Raw genomic sequence first — 21,464 nt, 5'->3', positions numbered from 1 at the left:
GAGGAAAGCTCGCTGAACCAATCATTGGTCCGTTTTCATAGCAGCTGTGTTTTGTTACTACCAATCTCAATGTTATCGATAGAATAAATTAGTCGATCCCTATCGTATCAATTTTTTTAAAGGGATAACGAGATTTCGAGAGGACCGAGTCTGTGATAAATTTGAACAAAAAAAAATGGTTAGTACAAAAGACGAGGACACCAACGAGAGAGTAATAAAATTAATAAACGACATTCATTATGGGTGAGAATATATTTATTAGGTTCGTCTAACCTGAAAATGGAAACAACTTATTATATTTTGTGATTTTAGTGATATTAAAGGTACGGAAAATATCGTGGTGGCCACTATGTCGGTTTTGAAAGAAATTATAAACAACACGGAATGGACCACTGCTGAGTATGAATTAAATTGTTTTTAATATGCCTGTATATGAATGGTAATCCTGAGAAACACTGAATGAGGATATATCAATTTTTGTCGCGAATATATCATTTCTTTGCTTTGCTTCATTCGTGTTTTCTTAGGTCTATGCGAAGAGTTAATTGTTCTAATTGACAACATTTATTTTCAAAGGAACCTCATGGGTGTGATAACTCGAAATGGAAAGTGTTTAGTAGAAGCTATTCCTCTTGAATTCTCTATTGGAAATATGGTACGAAGGATATTGAAAATAATCCGGGAGGAGTACACTTCTGAACTACAAAATAAAACGGATGAAACGGATCCACAGGAATCGTTACATAAAATTCTGACTGCCGAAGGCGATCAGCAAATTGATTTTAACATTGTTGTACCTTCATTGAAATCAGCTCTTATAGAACACATTAACGAATTTGAAGTTGAATTGGAGACTTGGTCAGTTGTATTAACTAACAGATGTATAAATGCTTGTATTGCATAATGTATTTCTTTTGTTACATGTATGTATCTTTTTAGTGCAGAAAATATTACGCAACAAGCTTCTGAACACATCCATTCTAATGAAATTATCATGACATTCGGTAAATCAAAATTGGTAGAAGAATTTTTCAAAAGGGCTGCTGCAACAAGAGCATTTGAAGTTATAGTAGTGGAAGGTGGACCATCTTTAAGTGTGCGTATAGATTATATGAAAATATTTGTTAGGAATGTAATTAAATGAGTCTTTACTGTTTACAGGGTCATGAAATGGCAGTTAATCTTGCGAAAGCTAAAATTAAAACTACTTTAATATCGGATGTAGCAATTTTCGCGATGATGTCGCGTGTAAACAAAGTAATAATCGGTACACATACCGTTATGGCGAATGGAGGATTAAGAGCGATCTCAGGTGTACATACAGTTGCTCAAGCTGCAAAACATTATTCTGTCCCAGTAATGGTTCTGTTGCCACTTTACAAACTTTCTCCCCTTTATCTATGTTCACACGAACAGGATGGTTTTAATAAACATGTTTCACCAATGCAAGGTGTGATTCGCAGCGCGAATGGACCATTGTTGGAAAGGATTCATGCATATAATCCAGTTTTTGATTATGTACCACCAGAATTGGTTACATTATTTATAACGAATACGTAAGTTTAACGAAATCCACAATTTTTATTTATTTTATTATTTAATACTGTACATTAACAAGATAATTTATTTTTATTTCAGGGGAGGAAACGCACCGTCGTATGTTTATAGATTACTTAGCGAATTGTATCATCCGGATGACTACGATTTGTAAAGAACGAACATATTTATATTTGTATATGTACAGTATAACTCTCTTAAATAATTAACATCTATCCTTTTTATACGATTCTCTTTTTCTAAAAAGGGTATTACTATACAGAAAAGAATTTTTTAATTTTCGAGAAATATTTATTTACACATTAAAGTATGTACAAGTAGATAAATTCATTTTACAAAACACATTTTAATAATCTTGTGGGCTCAAAATTACTGAATGTAAATATAAAAAAAGTAACATATGCTGTTTATATATTGTGGAGATTTATATTTAATTAGTGTTTGGCATCCTACACATAAGGATTCCAATTGCTACCATCTTCAGGTTGTAGAGAATCTGTTACCAGCAAAATTACATCTACTACCCACCAACCTCCCAATCCACCCAATGTTAACAGTTTGCCTACGGCAGTACCAGTTTGTCCTAAACAAAACCGATCCATACCTAGGAAACCTAATAGTATACTATATAGTAAAGTAGTAGCAAAATAATGATCGCTGTATTTTATGCAAGGAACTCCTTTACGATCAAATGTCCTCGGCCCAAAGCACTCGATATCCGGTAACACTGTGCAAGAAACTTTAGTCTTTTCAACTTTGTCGTACCAGGAACCTCCAAACTAAACATAAAATGAAATGTTATGTATTCAATTCACAGTTTAACATATTTCATTTACAGTAAGTCCTCAATTTATACAAATCCAATACGATAGCAGTTATAAACTTCTTTACGAAGAGAAAAACTTCGTATATACCTCATAACCTATAAACCATATATGTATGAATTTGCATAGTTCAAGAACTTGCTGTCTATGTTTACAAATGCGATCATACCTTTACGCAACCATATCCAGTTTCGTCTTTGGCAGTCTTGTTACCTTTGTAATCAATTGGCTCTTCGCATTCTATGAATTCTTTCGGGCTACAATACGAATATTCGCATAAAGGGTAAACAAGTGTGCGAAACGAAATGTCAAACAGCTGATTCAATTACTTACAGAAACTTGCACAGTACCAAAGGACCCTCAGGTCTATACTCTTGTTGAAAATCCGTAGTTTTATTTGTTGTTGCGACGCATAAAGCCGTACGTAAATCCCACAAAAAATAGAAGACAATCAAGACCAACGATTGTAACCTCATCTTGATGAAATCGACATATTTAAACATAGGTGTGTTCGTTTGTAAGAGCCATCTTATTGGTTGCACAATGCAGCAAAATGTCGTGACAGCCTTAGAATTGTTAAGCGTTTCATTATGCGAATATTAGAAGACTTCAGGGATTCGATAATTTTTTAAACCAAAGCGTACAAGTTAAGTTATTGTATGTTACATCTGACTCTATTGCAAAACGAGTATCTCCCATTCACCGGTTTCCGACAAAAACCTTATCCTTCATGCGCCTACAAGATGGCAACCGAATCGACAAACCGGGTAGCATAAGTTGCCGCATCAAAGGGGCACCTCAGCGCCTACCAAACGATAACCGGCCTCACAAGCAGGCTAGTACTGGTTGCCATATTAAAGGGGCACCTCTGCGCCTACGAGACGACAACAGGGCTGACAAGCAGGGTAGTATCGGTTGCTACACACCAGGGGCACCTCTGCGCCAAAGATATAGCAACCGGGCCTACAAACTGGCTAACTTCGGTTGACATCTAACAGGGGCAAACACGCGCCTATCTGATGACAACTAACATTTCGTTCGCTTATCTTTCAGGCCACGTAAGTTATCGATGACTGTCATTAACTTATTGGACAACTAACACCTCCTAACACATTCTAACATATTTTAAGATCTCCTAATAACTCCTGAAGAATGACATAATATACAGCATCGTGGAAAATTTCCCTTCAATTTCCCTTCAATTTCCCTTCATTTCCTGGCACAATTCCCTTTAAGTTCCCTTTATTTCCTGGTATATTTCCTTTTAATTTCCATCCATTTCCTGGTATATTTCCCTTTAAGTTCCCTTTATTTCCTGGTATATTTCCTTTTAATTTCCATCCATTTCCTGGTATATTTCCCTTTAAGTTCCCTTTATTTCCTGGTACATTGCCCCCCATTTCTGAGATATTTCTCTTTAATTTCCTCCATATCTTTTAATAATGTTGCAAATGGCGCCGCTCAAAAATTCAACAAAGTTGCAACGCTCAAAAGTACAACAAAGTGGCAACTCGGAAGTTCGGCAAAATGTGACAAAATGATTGCTTTTTGTAATACTACGTTTCAAATATTTCCGCGTTCTACGTTGAATACCTTTGCTTAGACACGACTGGAGATGGCAACAAACGTTGTGAGAAGAGTAGCGCCTCTATAAAAATACTCTAGTTATTCTACTTGATGTGCAATGATTGAAAAGTGCTATCTTTTTTAAAGAATGTTGTGGCTTGAAATTTCGCAACAGAGAAATGCTCTTCAACTTCTGTGATCCCCGTTTACGACCTGAAATTGAGTGTAGTACTGTCAGCACAGAAGGTCATGAAGTTTCTAACCTAATCAGTGATTCTGATAAAGGTTTCTTAGCTTATGCATGTATTAAACCACCTGTTAACATTGACATTAGCTTCCTCTGCAATGTATCAATCAATCATATTTTGATTTGGCCACATGTTGGTTCTCAGAAGTCTTCGGGCTTCCAATTATATGCCAAAACCAGTAATGACAGCAGCGTACCTTACACTTTATTGGCTACTGGATTCTTAGGTCACTCAAATGCTGGACTGCTATTTTCTTTTTCGAATAACAACTATGAAGCGATCTCTGTTCCACCAAATTTTTTAAAACAACATATAAAACCATCTCTGAGATATTTAGCAACATATTTAAGTAACCTAAGGGTGTGTATATGTAAGACAGAGAACTCTGTACCTGCATTAGGCAAAATTGAAGTATGGGGAACTGTATCACCACGTTGTGGAAAGGATACAGTGGCCAGTATTTGTTCTTTATGGTGTAAACAACAATCTTTTAAGTCCGAGTTTGCAGATACACTGCAATCTTCGGTAGAAAAACCTAAGCAGATTGATCAACCTCTTCCTGTTACAAATAACAAGTAAATATAACAATGGGCCTTACAATTTATTGTAGAAATGCAATACAAATTCTTTACTCAACAAATGTATTATTGTTTTAGGGAGGTACTGGAATCATCTCTACAAATTCCAGAGTCTTTCTTAGATGCCATCACTTGGGAAATTATGACACAGCCTATTCTGTTGCCTAGTGGAAAAATAATTGATCAAAGCACATTACAAAAACATGAGGAATCCGAAGCATTATGGGGAAGAAGATTATCCGATCCCTTTACTGGCATACCATTCAGTGAAGATCGTAAACCTATCATAGCAGCTGCTCTAAAAATGAGAATAGACAAGTTTCTACTTGAAAACAGTAATGCAGATGAAATTAAGAAGCTGCCAAGAGTTTTAGGTCACGCATTACCTTTGAGCATGATAGACAAACAAATTTCAGATGCTCCTAAATATTTGTTAAAGCAAAATAGATTAAATAAAAATATAAGTAAGCCGATGTTGCACACTTCTGTAACAAGTTTTCAAGAGAATAAGAAGTTCTGCCACAAACTGCCAGTTATTTTAATGCCCCGTAAACGAAATGCTTCTACTTTAACTCAACCAGTCAAGAAAAAGAGATCTACTAATTCTCATGTATCATTGCCCATAGAAGGAGAAAATGAAAAAAAAAATGATAGCTGTACAGATGTAGTAAACTTGAAGGTCGATAACAGCGTGAAGTTCGATGTTGCCACAGTAGTTCCTCATTTAAAACGTTTTAACAACATTCCAGAGAACCATGACAAAAGTTCTATGTTGAACACTTGTACTTGTTGTCCTAATGGAATTTTTTATCAACTGCCATGCAAACATGTGTTATGCAGGAAAGCCTTAACATCTATTGAAGATAAACGGTGTTCATTATGCAGAGTGTCATATAAAAACGGCGAAATAAAACGTATTTATCAATAATTTGTAAATACAAGATTCTCTTACATTAATTAAATCCTTATATTACTTGTGATTGTTTTACACTAAATATTGTAAATAAAATGTAATAATAATTTTTAATAAATATATAAAATCTTTTACATTTTATTGCAATGCAATTCTGGATTACTAGTTTATATTAAACGATAAGGATGTATAATAATTAAGTTATATTAAATTGTACTTTCAAGTCACAACAATTTTCCCTTTACCGGATGTTTACTATGTTACAAGTTTAACGTATGTCGTTTATAACCGATCCGCAAAATTGTACAGAATATGTGAAAATTAAAATGCAACATTATTTATTCCTGACGCTTGAATTTATATGAATACTTAATACAGCTTCTCTACGATATGTACAGTATGTGTTGTCCCCGTATATAAAGGACGTGGAATTTGTTTAATGTATAAATTTCTTGTATAAAAAATTGAAAAAGCATTTCTTGATGTACGAACGTTTCCCGAATTGTGCATATTGTCATTAATTCCGTGTAGCCATATGTTAGGACATTGTTTTAGCGTAAAATTCATAAATTTAAAAATTATCTATTATATATTACTCAGATTAAAAATAAGAGTGTTGCGTTAAATATGTACACAAGTCTCACATGTATCGCGCATATTACATTTGTTAATAAATTTTTTCATTCGTAGCGTAATACTGATTTATCACTTTTTATTTCTCAAAAATATGAATTATCCAATCCACCTGCGGATGGGCAAAATTAAATTAATGTAACGCGTTTGAATGATCCGTTACAAGACTCGAAACCCGCTACCCTGACTTTGTCGCTTGGCAATGTTAAGTAACGATAATAGATAATTACGCGAATCTGGGCTAACGTAGAATGTGAGAGTACGATCAGAATGAGGTGTAGCGTTTTCAAAAATATCAGACTGTCCGTCGCTGTTTGTGGAGACACTGGCTAACCCGGTACTGCTGGTTCGCACATATTCCGCCACTCGTGCTCGCATTTCTTGATCCATCTTTAATTAAACAATTTTTAATGAAGATTATATTATTCCTAGAGGTACATAATTTTTATAGAATGAAATAAATTATATACTATACCTCAAATGGAGCAGGTGATACAGGTCTGTTGGTTTCTGTTGTCTCAGGGGAGCAATATAAACATATCGTCGAATCAAGATGGTGATCAGCACTCGTCAAGTCTTTCAATAAAAATATACGCTCTACGCTATCTTCAGCTACGTTAACTAGTAACAGTGCGTGCCTTGTTAGGACTAATGTTACGGCTCGATTGCTGCCTTGTTGGATGACATAATCTGCATTGGTAACGTGTAAAATATTGCCATGGTTGTTCTCCAACAAGGGTAGCAGCCACCAAGCATATCTAATAGACGCATTGTTGTTGCCAGTTGTATATTGAACCACGGGTCGTTGTCGAGGCTGCAAAGATGTATTAGTCGTTAATTGATTTAATTCATACTATTCGGAAACATTTCATTTCTGAAAACTACTTACAGAGGGCAATGAATTCCACCCAGCGCCCTGAAGAAGTCCTTGTCCAGTCAGTGCAACTAATTCTGCAGCTCCACTTAAAGGTTTTGTAACTACTCCGACTAATCCAAGTCCAACTCCAGTCACCAGACTTTTAGTTGTCATCTCTCCTGACCAAACTTGTTGCAAGGGATGATGAGCGATACCAGCCACCGCAGCTAAACAAGTGATATTTAAATTAGCATAATTGTTTCAGTGAAAACGAATTGAAATAGTATTGTTAAGTACCAAGAACGCTCATCCCAAGTCCTGACAAGCCTTGATAAAGCCCTTGCGCCATGCCTTGAGGACGCATTCTTCTAGACTCCTCTTGTCTTTGAAGATGCTCTTCATCGAGCGTCAGGCGATCTAAATTTCGTGCCACACTGGACGCTAACTTTGTTACCGAATTGAGTGTGCCTGTGTGAAATAGATTTCTTAAGAAAATGCTGAGAAAATGTGTACGTTCCAACGTAAGCTCATTTGTATGCAGATGTTAATACCTGCTGTGACGTGTCTCATTAAACTGGCTGAACCATGCGTTATTCCAACAATGAAACTCCACGGACCTTGCAATAAACCTTGAAACGGAAGAGAGATAAAGTCTCGAAGCCCTGAGCCAAGGGCTTGCGCTAAGCTTCCTGGTGAACCCAATATTTCCAAGGATCCAACCACCCAACCTAAAGTATAAGCAATTTAAAATATTAAGATTCGAGATTCATAATATTAGAGAGTGTTAATTAGGGAGTATTAACTTTCATACCTGCTCCAAATATAGCGCCAGATAGATAATGCATTGTAAGTGCATTACCAAGCCTGTACGGTGTAGTTAAAACATTTTTCTTCTCAAATGTTCCGAAGTACAGAGGTGAATGATCCAAAGCCACATATAAGCGCATAAAAGTATGAACGCTTAGCAAGATAGATACAGGTTCTATTTTTAAATTTTGTAGCCTTAACGGGGCGCTTAATATTTTCGCGTCAACCATTATGTAATCAGGTATGCACACTCCAGTAGTCGAAATTAATGTTCGTAGCTTCTTTGTGTCATCTGATACTAAGAGTCTTGGTGGTACCATTGAAGTTGCGTAGGTCAATAATTGAGCTATGTACGTATCCTCGATGTAGGCACTAATGGGTGCAATCTTTAAATAAATTTCTTTCCATGCTACATATTTAAAAAAAGAAGTTAGTACACGAGTAAGAAATATATTGAGAATTCAGACTTAGTGTTAAATACCTTTTAAATGTCCCTGTTTCTCCAAAACATAATCAATAGCTATTAAGGAATTCTCTCTGATTTGTTTTATTTTATTCATTAAACAATTGTTCGTATAATACCCCATTCCCTTCGTGACAAGAGGACTTTGACTTATCAATACCACTGGGAAGTCAAAACCTCCTTGATCGAATAATTGATTATCGAATTGTAAATCGCCTATGAAAGTACAGAGGTTGATGATTTTAGACCTCGTTGTAACAGTAACTATTACATCAGTCATGGATAAACTTGCAACTTCGATCCTTTGTGTGTTTTCATTCATGTCGTGCATGAGAATAATAGTAACCCCGCGAAGACAAACGGTCGCAGAACCTTTTTTCGAATTACATTCGTCAGGTTTCACATCATCGTTTGCGGTAGCTTTTACGTTATCCATATTTGTAATTAATTGTCTTAAATTGATTTGCGATGGAGAGGCAGCTTCCGTCATTAAATTGTCGTCCTGAGCCGAGAAGAAAGTGGTCACTGACGTCGAGCTATCGGAGCTGTGTACATTTATTATCGTTTTATCATCGTCCAGTTGCTCGATGAACGTGCTATCCATTATTTCTACATCCTTTGTATCGTTCTCCTTGCTCAAAAGTCGACTTCTAATGTCTCGTGCAGACACTTCCACTTGTGATATGGGTACTACATTGATAATCGTGGTGTAACAACAGTTTTGCATGATCAGCTTCACATCGCCATAGGATGGTAGCCTTACATATTGATCTACAGAGGCATTTGATATTGCAGATAGATTTATAACCCTCGACCATCGCAGGTCTCTGTTTTTTGACGACTGCTCGTTCTGACTACTTGTTATGGCAGAAAATAGTAGTACATTTGACACGTTTGAGACAGGTGCATCGGGTAACCTGTTACTAACGGATGGAATTGAGTAATGGCACGTGGCGTTACTTTCAACCTCGCAAATCCATGAGAAGTGAGAAGTGTCTGGTATTATTCCATCAGACGTATCGTTAGCCTGGCCCAAGACAATTTTGAAAGCACAGGTATTTTCGATCAGCAATTGAGGATGATGATCGATGTGGATCATTATGTACGTTGTGCCTTTATCCTCTTGGGTTGTGATAACTACTGGCAGAGTACTGGAACCATTTGGAACAGCCACGCACTTGCGACTCATTCCTTGATCGACTCGAATGGGACACGACCATTTATGCCCTAAACTCAACGAAATGTAAAGTACAAGAGGCTCCATGATGTCATCCATGTACAATGTATACCATTGCGTAATCGGTATCCCTTGTTTCTGGTCTTCCATGGGTGAAATATTGAGGCTGTAAAGTGTGAGATCGTTGGGCAGTTCTAACTTGTTTGCATCTTCGTGCACTGCTAATGTGGCGACGTACAGTTCTTGGGACGTTAAATTGCTGATGACATGACTACTTGTTATGCGGATCAGGCGCATATCTTCGTGCATATTCGAATTGATGTTCATTATAGAGACACTCGAGCCGCAGTCGACGCATGTTTTAACGTTTCCATCAACAGGAATCAGTCCGCCGATTCGTGGCATGTAAAAGCTTTGGCTCCAGTCTGGACGCGCCAATTGGAGAGCTTGAGATGTGTAGAACGTATCGCCAACTCCAACGCATAAATGAAAGGTACCTTCTAATTTCGGTGGTGTTACGATACCATAATGAGGAATTTGGCAAAGTTCGGTATCCTCTGACACGAGAGACAAGTGGCATCCCATGGAGTTCAATATAAAGCACCAGGGTTGTAATTCTAGCAACAAAGTACTCGAGACTAACCCAGCATCCTGATATTTCACTTGCACGTGTGTCTGTGGTTGCTCTGCAGATATCCAGTCCTCAATCAGGTCACTCTGGAAGGGCCACTCTGTTTCTTCGCTTTCGCTGTCGAGATCTTTCAGTATATTATCGATATCTTCAGTTTCAGGTCTCCTGAAAAATTTCCTTTGATCCACAGAACTGTAAGACAACGGCACGTATGGATTAGATGTGGAAACTCCGGATTCCAATTGAAATGTTAACTGATGAAAGTGTTCAAATGTCCCTGGACAATACAGTTGTTGTCGTTCGCCTCTGCCATTTACCATAGTGCTCAAAGATATCTTCAACGAGGGCGTGTCCATCTGTACTCTAACTGGTACTGGTAGGTGTGATCGAATCATGTAAAGTGGGCTGAGTACAGCTAGTACCTTCACTCTGTCCTGAATGGTCTGCGTTACTATTCGTACCCAAATACTTAGAAATTGGCCGTGTTCTTGCCATGGTACTTTGACTAACCACGGTTGTCCCCATTTGGCATTAGGTTGGAGAGGGATATCCCCTGTCCACGACAGATTAGCCATGCTGGTGAACCGTAAACGTATTGCCATTTTTTTATTTCCGTCGAGTACCACGGATGGCGGACGACTTTTGCCATAAATCGTATAGACATCCTTCAATACATTTACCTTGGATCCAATGTCGCCTTCGTACTTGACTAATTTCATTTCGAAGTTGTCGGTTAATTGATTGGAGATTATAAGCTGCCCAGAGAACGTTACGAGCTTTTGCGTAGCAGAAAGCGACGTAACGCTTACAAACGCCGCTGCTTTGGTTACAGAATTGTGAAATTCGACCGCTTGAACACCATCTGTGCCAACAGAGAAGGGTTTGCTCCACAACCAAACATTTTCTTCTATCGCTATCCGTATCATTTTATTGCTGATATGTCGCCACGAATAAAAAGTACACTGCCTGCTCTCCAATAGTATATTATCCACTGCACCACTTTGACCAAAGAGAATGGACACGTTGCTGTCATTGGCTACTACATAACGTGTGAATAAAATCATATTTTTGTTTTCCTCTTCTAGAAATGTGAACCATAAGTGGGCCGAAACTGCAAGCGTGTGCGTTATCGTCGGTGATATCTTCAACGAGAAAGGACTACACATCAAGGATATATCCGTTTTATCTGATAAAGACAGCTGAAATCTTGCTTCGAAGGGATCGAGTATTTCCTGCATGGTCAAGTGACCATAGTCTAGAACGTGTACACCGAATATACCATTAATATCGATCAACATCGAACCATCTATCCATCTGTTAAGTACGAAGATAGCCTCCTTATGTTCTAAGGACATGAAGCATTGAGTCTCAGGGATCGTACCTTTCAAAGTGTAATTTTTCAACGGAGGTGGCAAAGTACTGTAGTGCATGTCAGCGTTAACATGATTGTACATAGATACGTGTATGGCACCGATGTTCAGCGCGGCTTGTATGTTTGGTATAATTGAAGAATTGAAGTACGAATCGATACGTAAGCATGCTGCAAGTATACGCGCTGAAATGATCGTTTTGGACAGTGGTCGGTTACTGGTGGATAACAAAACTACGCGCCATATGCAAGCTACTGCTCGCGCTGGAGCTTTTTCAGGTAATTCTAAACGGTACGAGTCCGTCTCTGATAAATAGAAGTCGATGTAACGTTGATAGGACATGTGACAGTCGCTCCAGTATTCGAGAGCGCAGTGTACTTTGTCGATGTAATCGTTATCGGAATCTAGGGTCTGTAAAAGACAGATTGTACTTAGTACAAGGTATAGTTGAGGGAGAAATTTATAAGTGAAATTACTTACTTCAAATGGAACTGGTGATACATGTATTCGTGTCAATGTCCTTGGCTGTGGGTATCTCCAAGCCATCGATTGTTGAGGATAGGTGAAAAATATAACCTGAATTAAATAGTATATCAGGAAATGCAATTTTATCATAAAGACTACTAAGATCTCTGGTCAAAGGAACTTACTTGATACGGGAAAGGTAGTTCGTCCGCATTACCGTTTACAAATTGGAACGCTCCTGCTTTAAGATCGTCTTTATAATGTTGCTCAGTGGACAGTACAATCTGTTTCTCATTACTCTTGTTCTTCGAAGGAGAGGCCGTTAATTCATTTAGGAGCAACTGACAATCGTCTACAACGTTCTTTATAATTTTTATTTGCTCTGGTCCGAAATCTAAATAAAGGCTATCGCTATCTGCCTGTATTTGTATTTGGGGAATAGAGTCAGCATTTTGCCATGGTTCCCAAAGCAAACAAAGCGTAATATTGCAACACCATGGATTCAAGAGGACTTTTATATTTTCATTTAAAATTGCTGATATGATGAAAGAGTCTATGACCGTGTTGGAATATATTCTATCAGGCCTAAGAAGAGATGAGATGTTTCCAGACAGTAAAGCTAAACTAATTATTATCTCAGCACCGGAATCAGTTTTGAGAGATAATACAACTTGTTTTGTACTTATGTTAAAATCAGGCCAATTCAGTTTTTTCAGTTTTGTTACAGAAGACACCTTTACGTCATCAAACTGTTCTGTTGGTGTTGCTTCATGTAAGTTCATCAAGCATGACAATATCTAATAATAAATAAGATATTGTTTATAAATATAAATACAGTACTATTATCATTAAACATGACCTATTACCTTATTTTGCATAGCGTATATTTGACTCAGTCTTGATAGAGAGAAATAAATTTTTGTCGGTCTGCCCATATCTATGGAGAACTGTGGATTTTTTCCTAAAGTTTTCTCATATTTCAATGTCACAAAAGATGGCGGGATACCTGTATCTGGATGCAAATCGCCATTTTTTGTTTCGAGCATAAACACTTTGAAGTTTTTTTCTGTCGGTATTGAAATTATTTCTTGATTTTCCTTTTCTCCAAGTGCCATGGTCATATCAAAACACGATACCTAATAGATTATAAATTTTCATTAAAAAATCTTTTTTTTTTATAAAATTGTATTATTCGGAAAATTGTATACTTGGATTTTTTGCGATGGATGCTGCTGCGAAAAATAAATATTTGGTTGGTTAACCATTACATAAAGTAGTGGTAGTTTCTGACTTTTGCCCTCGTCTTCTTCAATTTCATTGATATCCTACGTGAATGTTATGTTTCGTATTCATTTTCAAATATAATTAATTATAAGACGTAATTCTTATTAAAGATTTACTCACGACTTCGTATTCGGTAGATACTTTTTGAATATCGTAAAGTACGAATGTTATTTTGCCACAATTTACTAAGAATTCAAAAGGTAAAAGTAAAGAAGTCTCTTGAAGTGGAGATTTACCCTAAAAGTGTAACTCTTAATAAAATAATACTGTTGCATATATATCGACAAATTAAAATTCACCAACAAAACTTACGACAATCGTCGAATTCACACTGGATGTTTCAAAATCAATGCCACTATCCTTAGTAAAATCAACATCGATATCAGTGGAAGCTTGCTTCGTCCACGTAATTTGTTTAACACTTCCCATGGTTGACGAAATCTTATGCACTGTATTGCTAGACGTAGTTGCACTTTTGTGTTCAAAATTTCCCAGTAATAAGTTTCTAAATTCATTATGTAGAATTGAAATTAACTGAATTTGATCTAAATTTATTGTCACTTCAATGTCCGTAATGCAATTCACTTCAACAGCACTTCCACATACTGTTATATCCGGTTTAAATAAAACGGGCGGAGCAATGATCAAGCACAGATCAAACCTGTAGTAGATACTTATATTAATAATCTTATACCAACCACGACTAGTCAATTTACTAGTCAATTTAACTGTCACATACTTTGATAATAAAGGAAGCATGGAAAATTGTTGTTCTAAACTATTTCCGTGACCAAGTTTGTTCCATTCTAACGCAGGATTTTCATTCATGGTATAAAGATACGATTGTGATAATTTCTAGAGATAAATAATTTTACGATTATATTTCTGAAACAATTGTAATTTTAAAAGGATCTCGACGTACCTTGTTAATACTGATTTGATAGTTTTTCCAAGTAGTCGTATGAGCACATATGCTTTTAACATTAATTTGGTATTGTCGATCTTCCACAGCCGAGCCTGGTATACTTAGAATATTCGCCTGAGCTGCAAGTTGATATATATCTAATCTCAAAGGTGTTCTGCAAATTGGATTTTCCGCGTGCGGAGTGATACGAATTCCATCCAACTGCAAAAGTACAAACCAATTATTTTTAATTATAAGCTTATATTTTTACAAAGTATATTATTACCTGAAGCATTAACAAATCATGTTGTGGTTTGAATTTCATTATATTCGAGACAGGCAACATCAGCCTGAGTCCTTTGAAATCGAGATATATCAATGGTAACGCTTCGTTATCGAGGGTAGCGACGCTAGTTAAATGCGGTGTTACATTTTGTTCAGGAGTTTCGCCTGTATCTTTCTCAATGGATTGATAAAAACAAGTAAAAGGTTTTAATAGTTGCATGTATTTACTGACTACAGTAAGTGGCAAAATTATATCCACCATTTGCATCTTCACAACTACTTCAGAAATATAATTATTAGTAGATAATGTACTTTCTGCCATTGTATCTTTCTGAAAGATGAAAAGTGAATAAATTACTTTGAGAATATTATTAACCTTGTCGCTTAGCGTTAAGTACCTTCTGGGTCTTATGTCGTTTATGGATACCCCACCGCGTATGAACATTTCCCGATTTTGCCCTGGTCATGGTGAAACTAAGAAACCCAGAGTCATCACCTTTTTCCATGTTATCTTCCCTTCCACAAAGTATTGCACCTCCATACTCCCCAATATCCCAAGTTGGTGAGTTCGGTGCTCTGTCAAGGATTACTTCAATGAATGTAGTTAAATTAAAATCATAAAAATCAATTGCTTTACACTATACAATTATATACCTAGTATAGTGGAATACGGTGGCAGTTGTAATTTTGCTTTTCAATTTAAGATAGACAGGTTGCAAGTCTAAAGAAGTAATAATGTCTTCTAGTTCGAGGACCAATTTTAACGAGGACGCATTTTCTTTCTCTGTGACGTATAATTTAATTGCGATTTTTGTTATAGTCCACTGGATCCACGCCGTCAAAAGTAATTCATCCGATTCTATGGAAAAATTGAAATATTCAATGCAAAATTGAACGAAGACTGAGTTTATTTGTAATATACCTTGTGAAATGTCATCTTTTGAAGTTGAAACGGTTGAGTTTGTAGTTGTATCTTCAGGGAAAAGTAATTGTGTCGGTGTAGATGGAGTTTGTGGTATGATAGGCAGAACTACTTGTGTTTCGGTATTTATTTGAGTACTAGCTATAACACTTTTATTAGTACCGGTTGAAACTCGCAATACGCTTAAAATACTTGTAATTACTTTATTCATGAAAACTACCTGAAGTAAGAATATTTTATAGTATTATGAAATAATATATGAAAATGAATTTGTTACAGCATTTATTGTAGTACCTGTTCTTCAGAGATCGAAATGATGATAGGAGAGTTGTCGATGTGAACACAAACGCCTAAAGCAGACAATGCATTTCCTCCTGATTGGGATGAAATTTTAGTCGTAAGAGCAACTGTGGCGTTCAATGACACTTTCTTGATTAAGTTCTTTTGCGTTTGTTGTTGTAACATGTAACAATGAAATTCAACGAGGCTCAACGTCCACGGGAAACTTTGCAACTCTGGAACAAATTGCATTGAGACTAACATTCCTTGGTATACTAGACAGTTTTTTTGTTTTGTTGCTTACTGTTTGTCCACATTGATTTTGGTAGCTTAACAGGCAACTTCTGAAGATGAGGTGCTAGCAGTTCAAAATTTATATTAGATGAGTGAACAAGAAGGCTGGGTAACTTTATTATTAACATTTGTAGATTATTATCGGCTTTTAGTGCTTTGTCCTTTGCTTCTTCTATGCCTAAATAATGTGATAAGCATAATTATCAAAGTTAGCTAAAAATATACATTTCATTCTGCTTGAGTGTATGCTTACCATGTGCACCAATGCCACTCATTGTAGTCGACGGTATGTAAATGACAATATGTCCAACACAACCACTTAATACTAGACCACACCACCATGGATACACTTTTGCTAATCTGGCCAATATTCCCAAATTCTGTAAGTTCTACCATAAATTACATCTTTATAACTACTAACTATATGCCAAAACTATTGAAAGGAAAAACTTAATACATGTTCGAAAGTTACGCATTTTGAAATATCGTAGTAGATAAACGATGTACCTGTCGTTCGCCTTTAATTTTTGTGTCATGTTTCTTTTGGGTCTCATCAGTCTGCAAAGTCTTTGATTTCTCTGTCATTACAACTGATTTCCTTTTTTCCTTGTCCGAGGAACTGTGGACACTTTCGTGCAGACTGGGAAACGTCTTTTTTTTGGTACCAGTATCGGAGGATGTACCTTCGAAATGCTGTTGCGTTTCAGGCCTTATAGTACACAAAGTGCCTAAATTATAATATGTAACGCGATACTCGAGCCATTTGAAGAACAATGGATCGAGCGAAGCTCGGATGTCTGCCATTTGAAGTGAAATAAGAGGTGGATGTGTTTGTTTCTCAACATCTTTTGGATACTGTATCACAGATGTCAGGAGTGATTTATTTTCTACCTCGCTAAAAAAACCGAAAAAATCGTTGTCAAACTAGAGTTTATAAATAGTTTTCACTGTATACTTACCCATGAATATTGCTTTCAGGGCCTGAGAATATAAGGGCCTGTTGCATCTCGTGTAAAGCAAACATTTTTACAGAACTTATACTTATTTCATTCGAAACTGTAATCATAGATGATAATTTTTTAATATTTATATTTTCCAATAACAACTCCAAATAAATGGGATCTGAAAGGTACAATTAAATTAAATATATTTAATAAATGAAATACTTCTGAACGATTGGTTTTTTATTAGTATGCTACATACTTGTTTCTTGATAGGCATCGGTGAATAAAGAAGAACACACAAGGGGATTTGTTGCGTCCGTGGGATTGAAAATTGAAGTCACGATAGATGCGGCAACCATTAATTTTGCTTTTGTTCCAGTAACTGTAATACTATCTATATGTGCTGAATATGTTTCATGTATTAAATCAACATTCTTCCAATACTGTGGATAAAGCAACTTTTTGGCATTACACTTAACAGAGTAAGGCATTATTATCGATGTGTGGGAATTTTTAGTTAGATAAAGTTGACTCCTTCCTCCATGTACCTAAAATTAAATAAATTATTACCGAAGATAAAAAATACGAATATAATAATACTCTTGTCTTTTACAGTACCTGTAGCATTATACTCTTATGGCACTGGCGGAACATTTCTGTTGAAAGATCAGTCTGCTTTGAGGCACACGCGGCAAGTCTAAATGGATACAAGGGCTGTATCACACCTATCATTGCTTCATCGCATTCAATACTCATGAAGGGATCGTCTGTAAAAGCAGGTGCTAAAGGCGCCGTCTAGTCAAACAATATGGAAAAAAAGTAAATAATAATAAGCACATTATTTCTATACATGTACAGTAATCGATTTATCACATACTCGACTTTCAACAATGTTTCGCTGCCGTGGTAGTCCAGTAATAGAGTGATCGGCTAATTGCAATTGAAGAGACGCTTTCTCTACCACTAATCTTGTTTCAACCTTAGGTACATTTTTTTGTAAGTTTTCATACTCTTCTAATGTAACTGGTGGAAGTTCATCCACGAGTGGATCTAACAATGATTTATTCGATGATTTTTTTAACATTTTATAGATACACAACCCGAATCTAATTGTATAAATACCTGGTTTTGTTACAATATATGGATTATAATCATAATTCGCGGCAGCTTGCTTTATTGTATCGATACGATGAAGAACGCCTGAGCATAGTCGAATTGTTAAATTACTAATTTTATACCTTATATTTCTGCATTCCTTTAAATCGCTGAAACAATATAAATTTAGTCACTTTTATGTAAAAATTTTTCCAAAAAAATATTTAAATATTCGGGTTACCTGTATTCAAAATTAGATCCAAATTCTGCCAGCTTCTCAGGAATGATATCACTTGGTATTTGAATGTAATGAGCATAATTCATAACGAAAGCGGGACATCGCTCTTTTAGTTTTGACTCTAAAAATAATTTATATAAGTAACATTAAGTTTGGAATCTAAAATTAAAGTTCTGTTACCTGAAACTGGATTTAAGTGGTAATATTTCGCACGTTCGTAATTTCTCTCCTTTCCTTTATTTTCCACCGAATCATCGTCAAATAATGAATCTTTTAAATAATCAGGATTTAATTTTCCAGCTACTAGATATAAGGGTGGCTATATGAAATAATTAATCCGTTTAGTTACAGTTTATATCGATAAAAAAATTAAAAATATAATATGAAATATTACTTGTGCTCCATCAACTACTTCGATATGCCCACAGCTACAATTTCCTCTTGGATATATAAGTATACGACTCATTACAATTTGAAAACTAGTCACATGAATTCCTTTAGTTAACGTATCTACCATCACGCCATTTAATCCCAGTGTTAGGAATGATTTGTATCTGAGTTTGCGCGACTTATAAAATAATTGCTCCTTAATATTTTCAACTGTCTGTATAAAGAACGGTAATTTCTTACTATGTAAGTTTATCTCGAAGTTTAACGCGATTAAAATTTAAACGAGAAATACTGTCTTTAAAATATCTGCCTTAAAAGTTAATGTGGCATCTTTGACATATATGCCTAAATGAATCGTGTGTTCAGAATAAGCCATTTGTTGTTCTGCAGACCAATCATTGTCCAAATCAAAAGGTAACAAAGATGATACCATGTTCCAAGCCCATCCGCTCCATTCTGTTGTGTCTGCAGTATCACCTGTATGATAAATAATGTCATCTGAAATATCATTAAACAGTAACAAGTCTGCTTACAATACAATACAGAATTATGCTTTATGGATTAATATAAGACCTTCAGTGTTCTCTTCCCTTTCCTCTACAGAAATTAACGATTCTTCTCTATTGGATGGAAATTGTTTTGTTTGCAAAGCCATTATCAAAGCAGCTAGTCTCAACAACATTGGTATTTGTTGTTCTGTTATACTAAATTCCATTTTTTGACAATCAAGATCTAAACGCGTAATGGCAGGTCTTCTTGCTGTATTGCTATGATATTTTATGATTAAACGTATTATAACAGAACATCGATATAGAACAGGATCCTGAAATATAAAATATATTCATAAAGTCTGAAAAATTTATAGTGTACAATGATAAGAAGTAAGTACCTGATATATTTCTATTTTTCCAGAAGCATCCATTTTGTCTAAACATAAAGTTAGGTCCTGAATAGTAATAACTTTCCTAAGCAAAACTTCATATGCATTGACATCTATAAATATATATAATTTTAATATATGTCATTAATTATTGCAATGCAATATAACATACATACCAGTAAATGCTGGTTCCCATTTGTTATCAACAGTTTGCATACTAAGAAATCTGACATTGACGCTAAGAACAATATCTTCTTCCACATATTTTAGAATTAGATTATTACAAATAATTGTTATGTTATTTACAACTTTTGTTACTATACTTTTTATGTAACCAGGTAATGTTACTTCCCTATTAACAAAGTAATATGAGAATGTTTGTTATATTATAAACTAATAAATATAATAATTTTTCTTACTGTGGCATCTCTGGTCTTCTCAGTACTCTAGAAGTACTGGCTTCCACTTTAGTATCATCTTTCAATTTTAAAATGCATTCTTCAAATAAAAATTTCAATTATTTTTATCTGTTTTGAGTCATGACAAACCTTTTATACACTTCTTAGTACTTACCTATTGTATTTATTGTAATAACAATAGGTTCAGAAGTAATTTTTACCCAGGGAACATGAATAAGCAATTCATGTATGTGACCACTAACAAAGACAAAAGGAAGATTGAGTTGTTCTTCCAAAACTTCCAATCGTAAATCAAGATTTTGAAATGATGCATCGCCACCCCATAATGAAACCTGAAATGTACAATAAGATAATATATAGTAGGCAAATAAATATCTTAAAATTATGTGTTATAATTGTATAAAAGATTATACCTGAGATTGTTCTGGTTTAAAATTTTTCACATACTTTTCAACATAACTAAGGATCACTGGAGTTATATATGATTCCAATTTGAACATTGTGACTGATAATTCAATGCATTCCACATACTCTCACGAGTTAAATAAATTTGTATAAATATAAAAAGTTTTGATAATTTTATTCTTTAATTTGCTTCTTCGTGAAGAACATATTCCAAATATATCGATCAGAAAGCTATCAAGCACGATTTAAAAATTTGCATCTTTATCTGAAAATGATAGGATTAATTGACTATCAGTAAATAATGTAAATAATGTTGTATTTGGTCTTAGAACAGTTACAGTAAACATTTTTAAAGGGAAAGTGAAGTGGGGTGAACAAAATCAGTAGTCACTTTAAAAATTAATTTTTATTCCGCTTTCGTTCCTAGGTGGAGACGTTGTAACTTGTATCTTTCATAGCTATATTAATACATTATTATACAACAAGTCACAACATATTTGTGAAATATGTATTAACCTCAAATTGAACATCGGCAGTCAACCATGCATCGAAATTGCCAATAAAAGCGTATTTTAACAAATGCGCGTCCTGTATGTATTTATACCGGAACAGTGGAGTAAATAATAACACTATCAATGATTTATAATCGAGGGTTTTGTAACTGTAACTTTATGTTTTGTAAATATAGTTTTATTTTTGCCGTCTGCCTTAACCTTAGCAATTTGACAAGCACTGATGCACTGCAGCTACATGTGACAAGTAACTGTAGTGCGCATGCGCGTCATTATTCATTCAAAATATTTGAATGAGACGTTATGATGTAATAACGTCGAAAATATATTTAAATGTTTAAATCATATTGTGTTTTATTATTATCTGAATCCTTTTATCTTTTATTCATCCTTTATTTTTGCATAAAATTTTTAATGCACCCTGTCAAATTTGTTCATGTTTTTCACTTCCAACTTTTACACCTCCTCTCACCTTCTCTGATGTTCATTTTGCATTGAATGCAAGGGAATTTTACTGTCAATTTA

General features: G+C 35.3%; 4 protein-coding genes across 5 annotated transcripts; 2 read left to right on the top strand and 2 right to left on the bottom strand.

Moving 5' to 3' along the window:
• Nucleotides 1–27: 27 nt before the first annotated feature.
• On the top strand, nt 28–1,749 carry LOC128875983 (translation initiation factor eIF-2B subunit beta). Its single transcript, XM_054122059.1, has 6 exons — nt 28–243; nt 313–399; nt 577–858; nt 940–1,096; nt 1,162–1,556; nt 1,639–1,749. The coding sequence occupies exons 1-6, from the start codon at nt 176–178 to the stop codon at nt 1,709–1,711; spliced, it is 1,062 nt and encodes a 353-aa protein (XP_053978034.1). The 5' UTR covers nt 28–175; the 3' UTR covers nt 1,712–1,749.
• A 257-nt stretch (nt 1,750–2,006) lies between these two features.
• Nucleotides 2,007–3,239, bottom strand: LOC128875984 (TM2 domain-containing protein CG11103). Its single transcript, XM_054122060.1, has 3 exons — nt 2,715–3,239; nt 2,551–2,638; nt 2,007–2,336 (listed from the first exon to the last, which is right to left on the bottom strand). The coding sequence occupies exons 1-3, from the start codon at nt 2,882–2,884 to the stop codon at nt 2,007–2,009; spliced, it is 588 nt and encodes a 195-aa protein (XP_053978035.1). The 5' UTR covers nt 2,885–3,239.
• A 350-nt stretch (nt 3,240–3,589) lies between these two features.
• On the top strand, nt 3,590–5,838 carry LOC128875982 (RING finger protein 37). The gene is made up of 2 exons (XM_054122058.1): nt 3,590–4,770; nt 4,852–5,838. Exons 1-2 carry the CDS (start codon nt 4,127–4,129, stop codon nt 5,699–5,701), a joined length of 1,494 nt encoding a protein of 497 aa, XP_053978033.1. The 5' UTR covers nt 3,590–4,126; the 3' UTR covers nt 5,702–5,838.
• A 640-nt stretch (nt 5,839–6,478) lies between these two features.
• On the bottom strand, nt 6,479–21,189 carry LOC128875978 (intermembrane lipid transfer protein VPS13B). Of its 2 annotated transcripts, XM_054122047.1 has the most exons (39): nt 20,944–21,189; nt 20,436–20,692; nt 20,177–20,354; nt 20,023–20,101; nt 19,780–19,955; nt 19,613–19,716; nt 19,297–19,546; nt 19,034–19,221; nt 18,728–18,937; nt 18,514–18,652; nt 18,337–18,454; nt 18,123–18,265; nt 17,878–18,050; nt 17,619–17,795; nt 17,260–17,548; nt 17,016–17,178; nt 16,564–16,951; nt 16,310–16,445; nt 16,067–16,234; nt 15,778–15,998; nt 15,484–15,703; nt 15,216–15,420; nt 14,960–15,137; nt 14,563–14,892; nt 14,295–14,498; nt 14,112–14,227; nt 13,685–14,033; nt 13,493–13,609; nt 13,297–13,413; nt 12,955–13,224; nt 12,274–12,885; nt 12,104–12,199; nt 8,464–12,034; nt 7,987–8,391; nt 7,727–7,903; nt 7,473–7,643; nt 7,209–7,402; nt 6,795–7,133; nt 6,479–6,709 (listed from the first exon to the last, which is right to left on the bottom strand). In XM_054122047.1, the coding sequence occupies exons 2-39, from the start codon at nt 20,520–20,522 to the stop codon at nt 6,479–6,481; spliced, it is 11,289 nt and encodes a 3,762-aa protein (XP_053978022.1). In that variant the 5' UTR covers nt 20,523–20,692; nt 20,944–21,189. The 2 variants fall into 2 exon arrangements, with proteins under 2 accessions (XP_053978022.1, XP_053978021.1); XM_054122046.1 differs by having other exon boundaries at nt 8,464–12,199; nt 19,034–19,200.
• Nucleotides 21,190–21,464: the final 275 nt, after the last annotated feature.

Source organism: Hylaeus volcanicus, chromosome 4 (genome assembly GCF_026283585.1).
Source record: "Hylaeus volcanicus isolate JK05 chromosome 4, UHH_iyHylVolc1.0_haploid, whole genome shotgun sequence".
In the NCBI taxonomy this organism is placed as follows: Eukaryota; Metazoa; Arthropoda; class Insecta; order Hymenoptera; family Colletidae; genus Hylaeus; species Hylaeus volcanicus.
Note: the sequence above shows the minus strand (reverse complement) of the source record. Positions and strands in the feature narration are given on the sequence as shown.

Bases quoted from the DNA above. Each gene is read 5' to 3' on its own strand.
- LOC128875983 (XM_054122059.1), top strand. From the start codon at position 176: ATGGTTAGTACAAAAGACGAGGACACCAACGAGAGAGTAATAAAATTA. The intron at 400-576 runs GTATGAATTAAA...TTATTTTCAAAG, and splicing joins ACGGAATGGACCACTGCTGA to GAACCTCATGGGTGTGATAA. The intron at 859-939 runs GTCAGTTGTATT...GTATCTTTTTAG, and splicing joins GAAGTTGAATTGGAGACTTG to TGCAGAAAATATTACGCAAC.
- LOC128875984 (XM_054122060.1), bottom strand. From the start codon at position 2,884: ATGTTTAAATATGTCGATTTCATCAAGATGAGGTTACAATCGTTGGTC. The intron at 2,639-2,714 runs GTAAGTAATTGA...TTCGTATTGTAG, and splicing joins TTGGTACTGTGCAAGTTTCT to CCCGAAAGAATTCATAGAAT. The intron at 2,337-2,550 runs GTATGATCGCAT...TTTTATGTTTAG, and splicing joins CTGGATATGGTTGCGTAAAG to TTTGGAGGTTCCTGGTACGA.
- LOC128875982 (XM_054122058.1), top strand. From the start codon at position 4,127: ATGCTCTTCAACTTCTGTGATCCCCGTTTACGACCTGAAATTGAGTGT. The intron at 4,771-4,851 runs GTAAATATAACA...TTATTGTTTTAG, and splicing joins CTTCCTGTTACAAATAACAA to GGAGGTACTGGAATCATCTC.
- LOC128875978 (XM_054122046.1), bottom strand. From the start codon at position 20,522: ATGTTCAAATTGGAATCATATATAACTCCAGTGATCCTTAGTTATGTT. The intron at 19,201-19,296 runs GTCTTATATTAA...TTTATCATACAG, and splicing joins AAGGGAAGAGAACACTGAAG to GTGATACTGCAGACACAACA. The intron at 12,200-12,273 runs GTAAGTTCCTTT...TATTTAATTCAG, and splicing joins AACTACCTTTCCCGTATCAA to GTTATATTTTTCACCTATCC.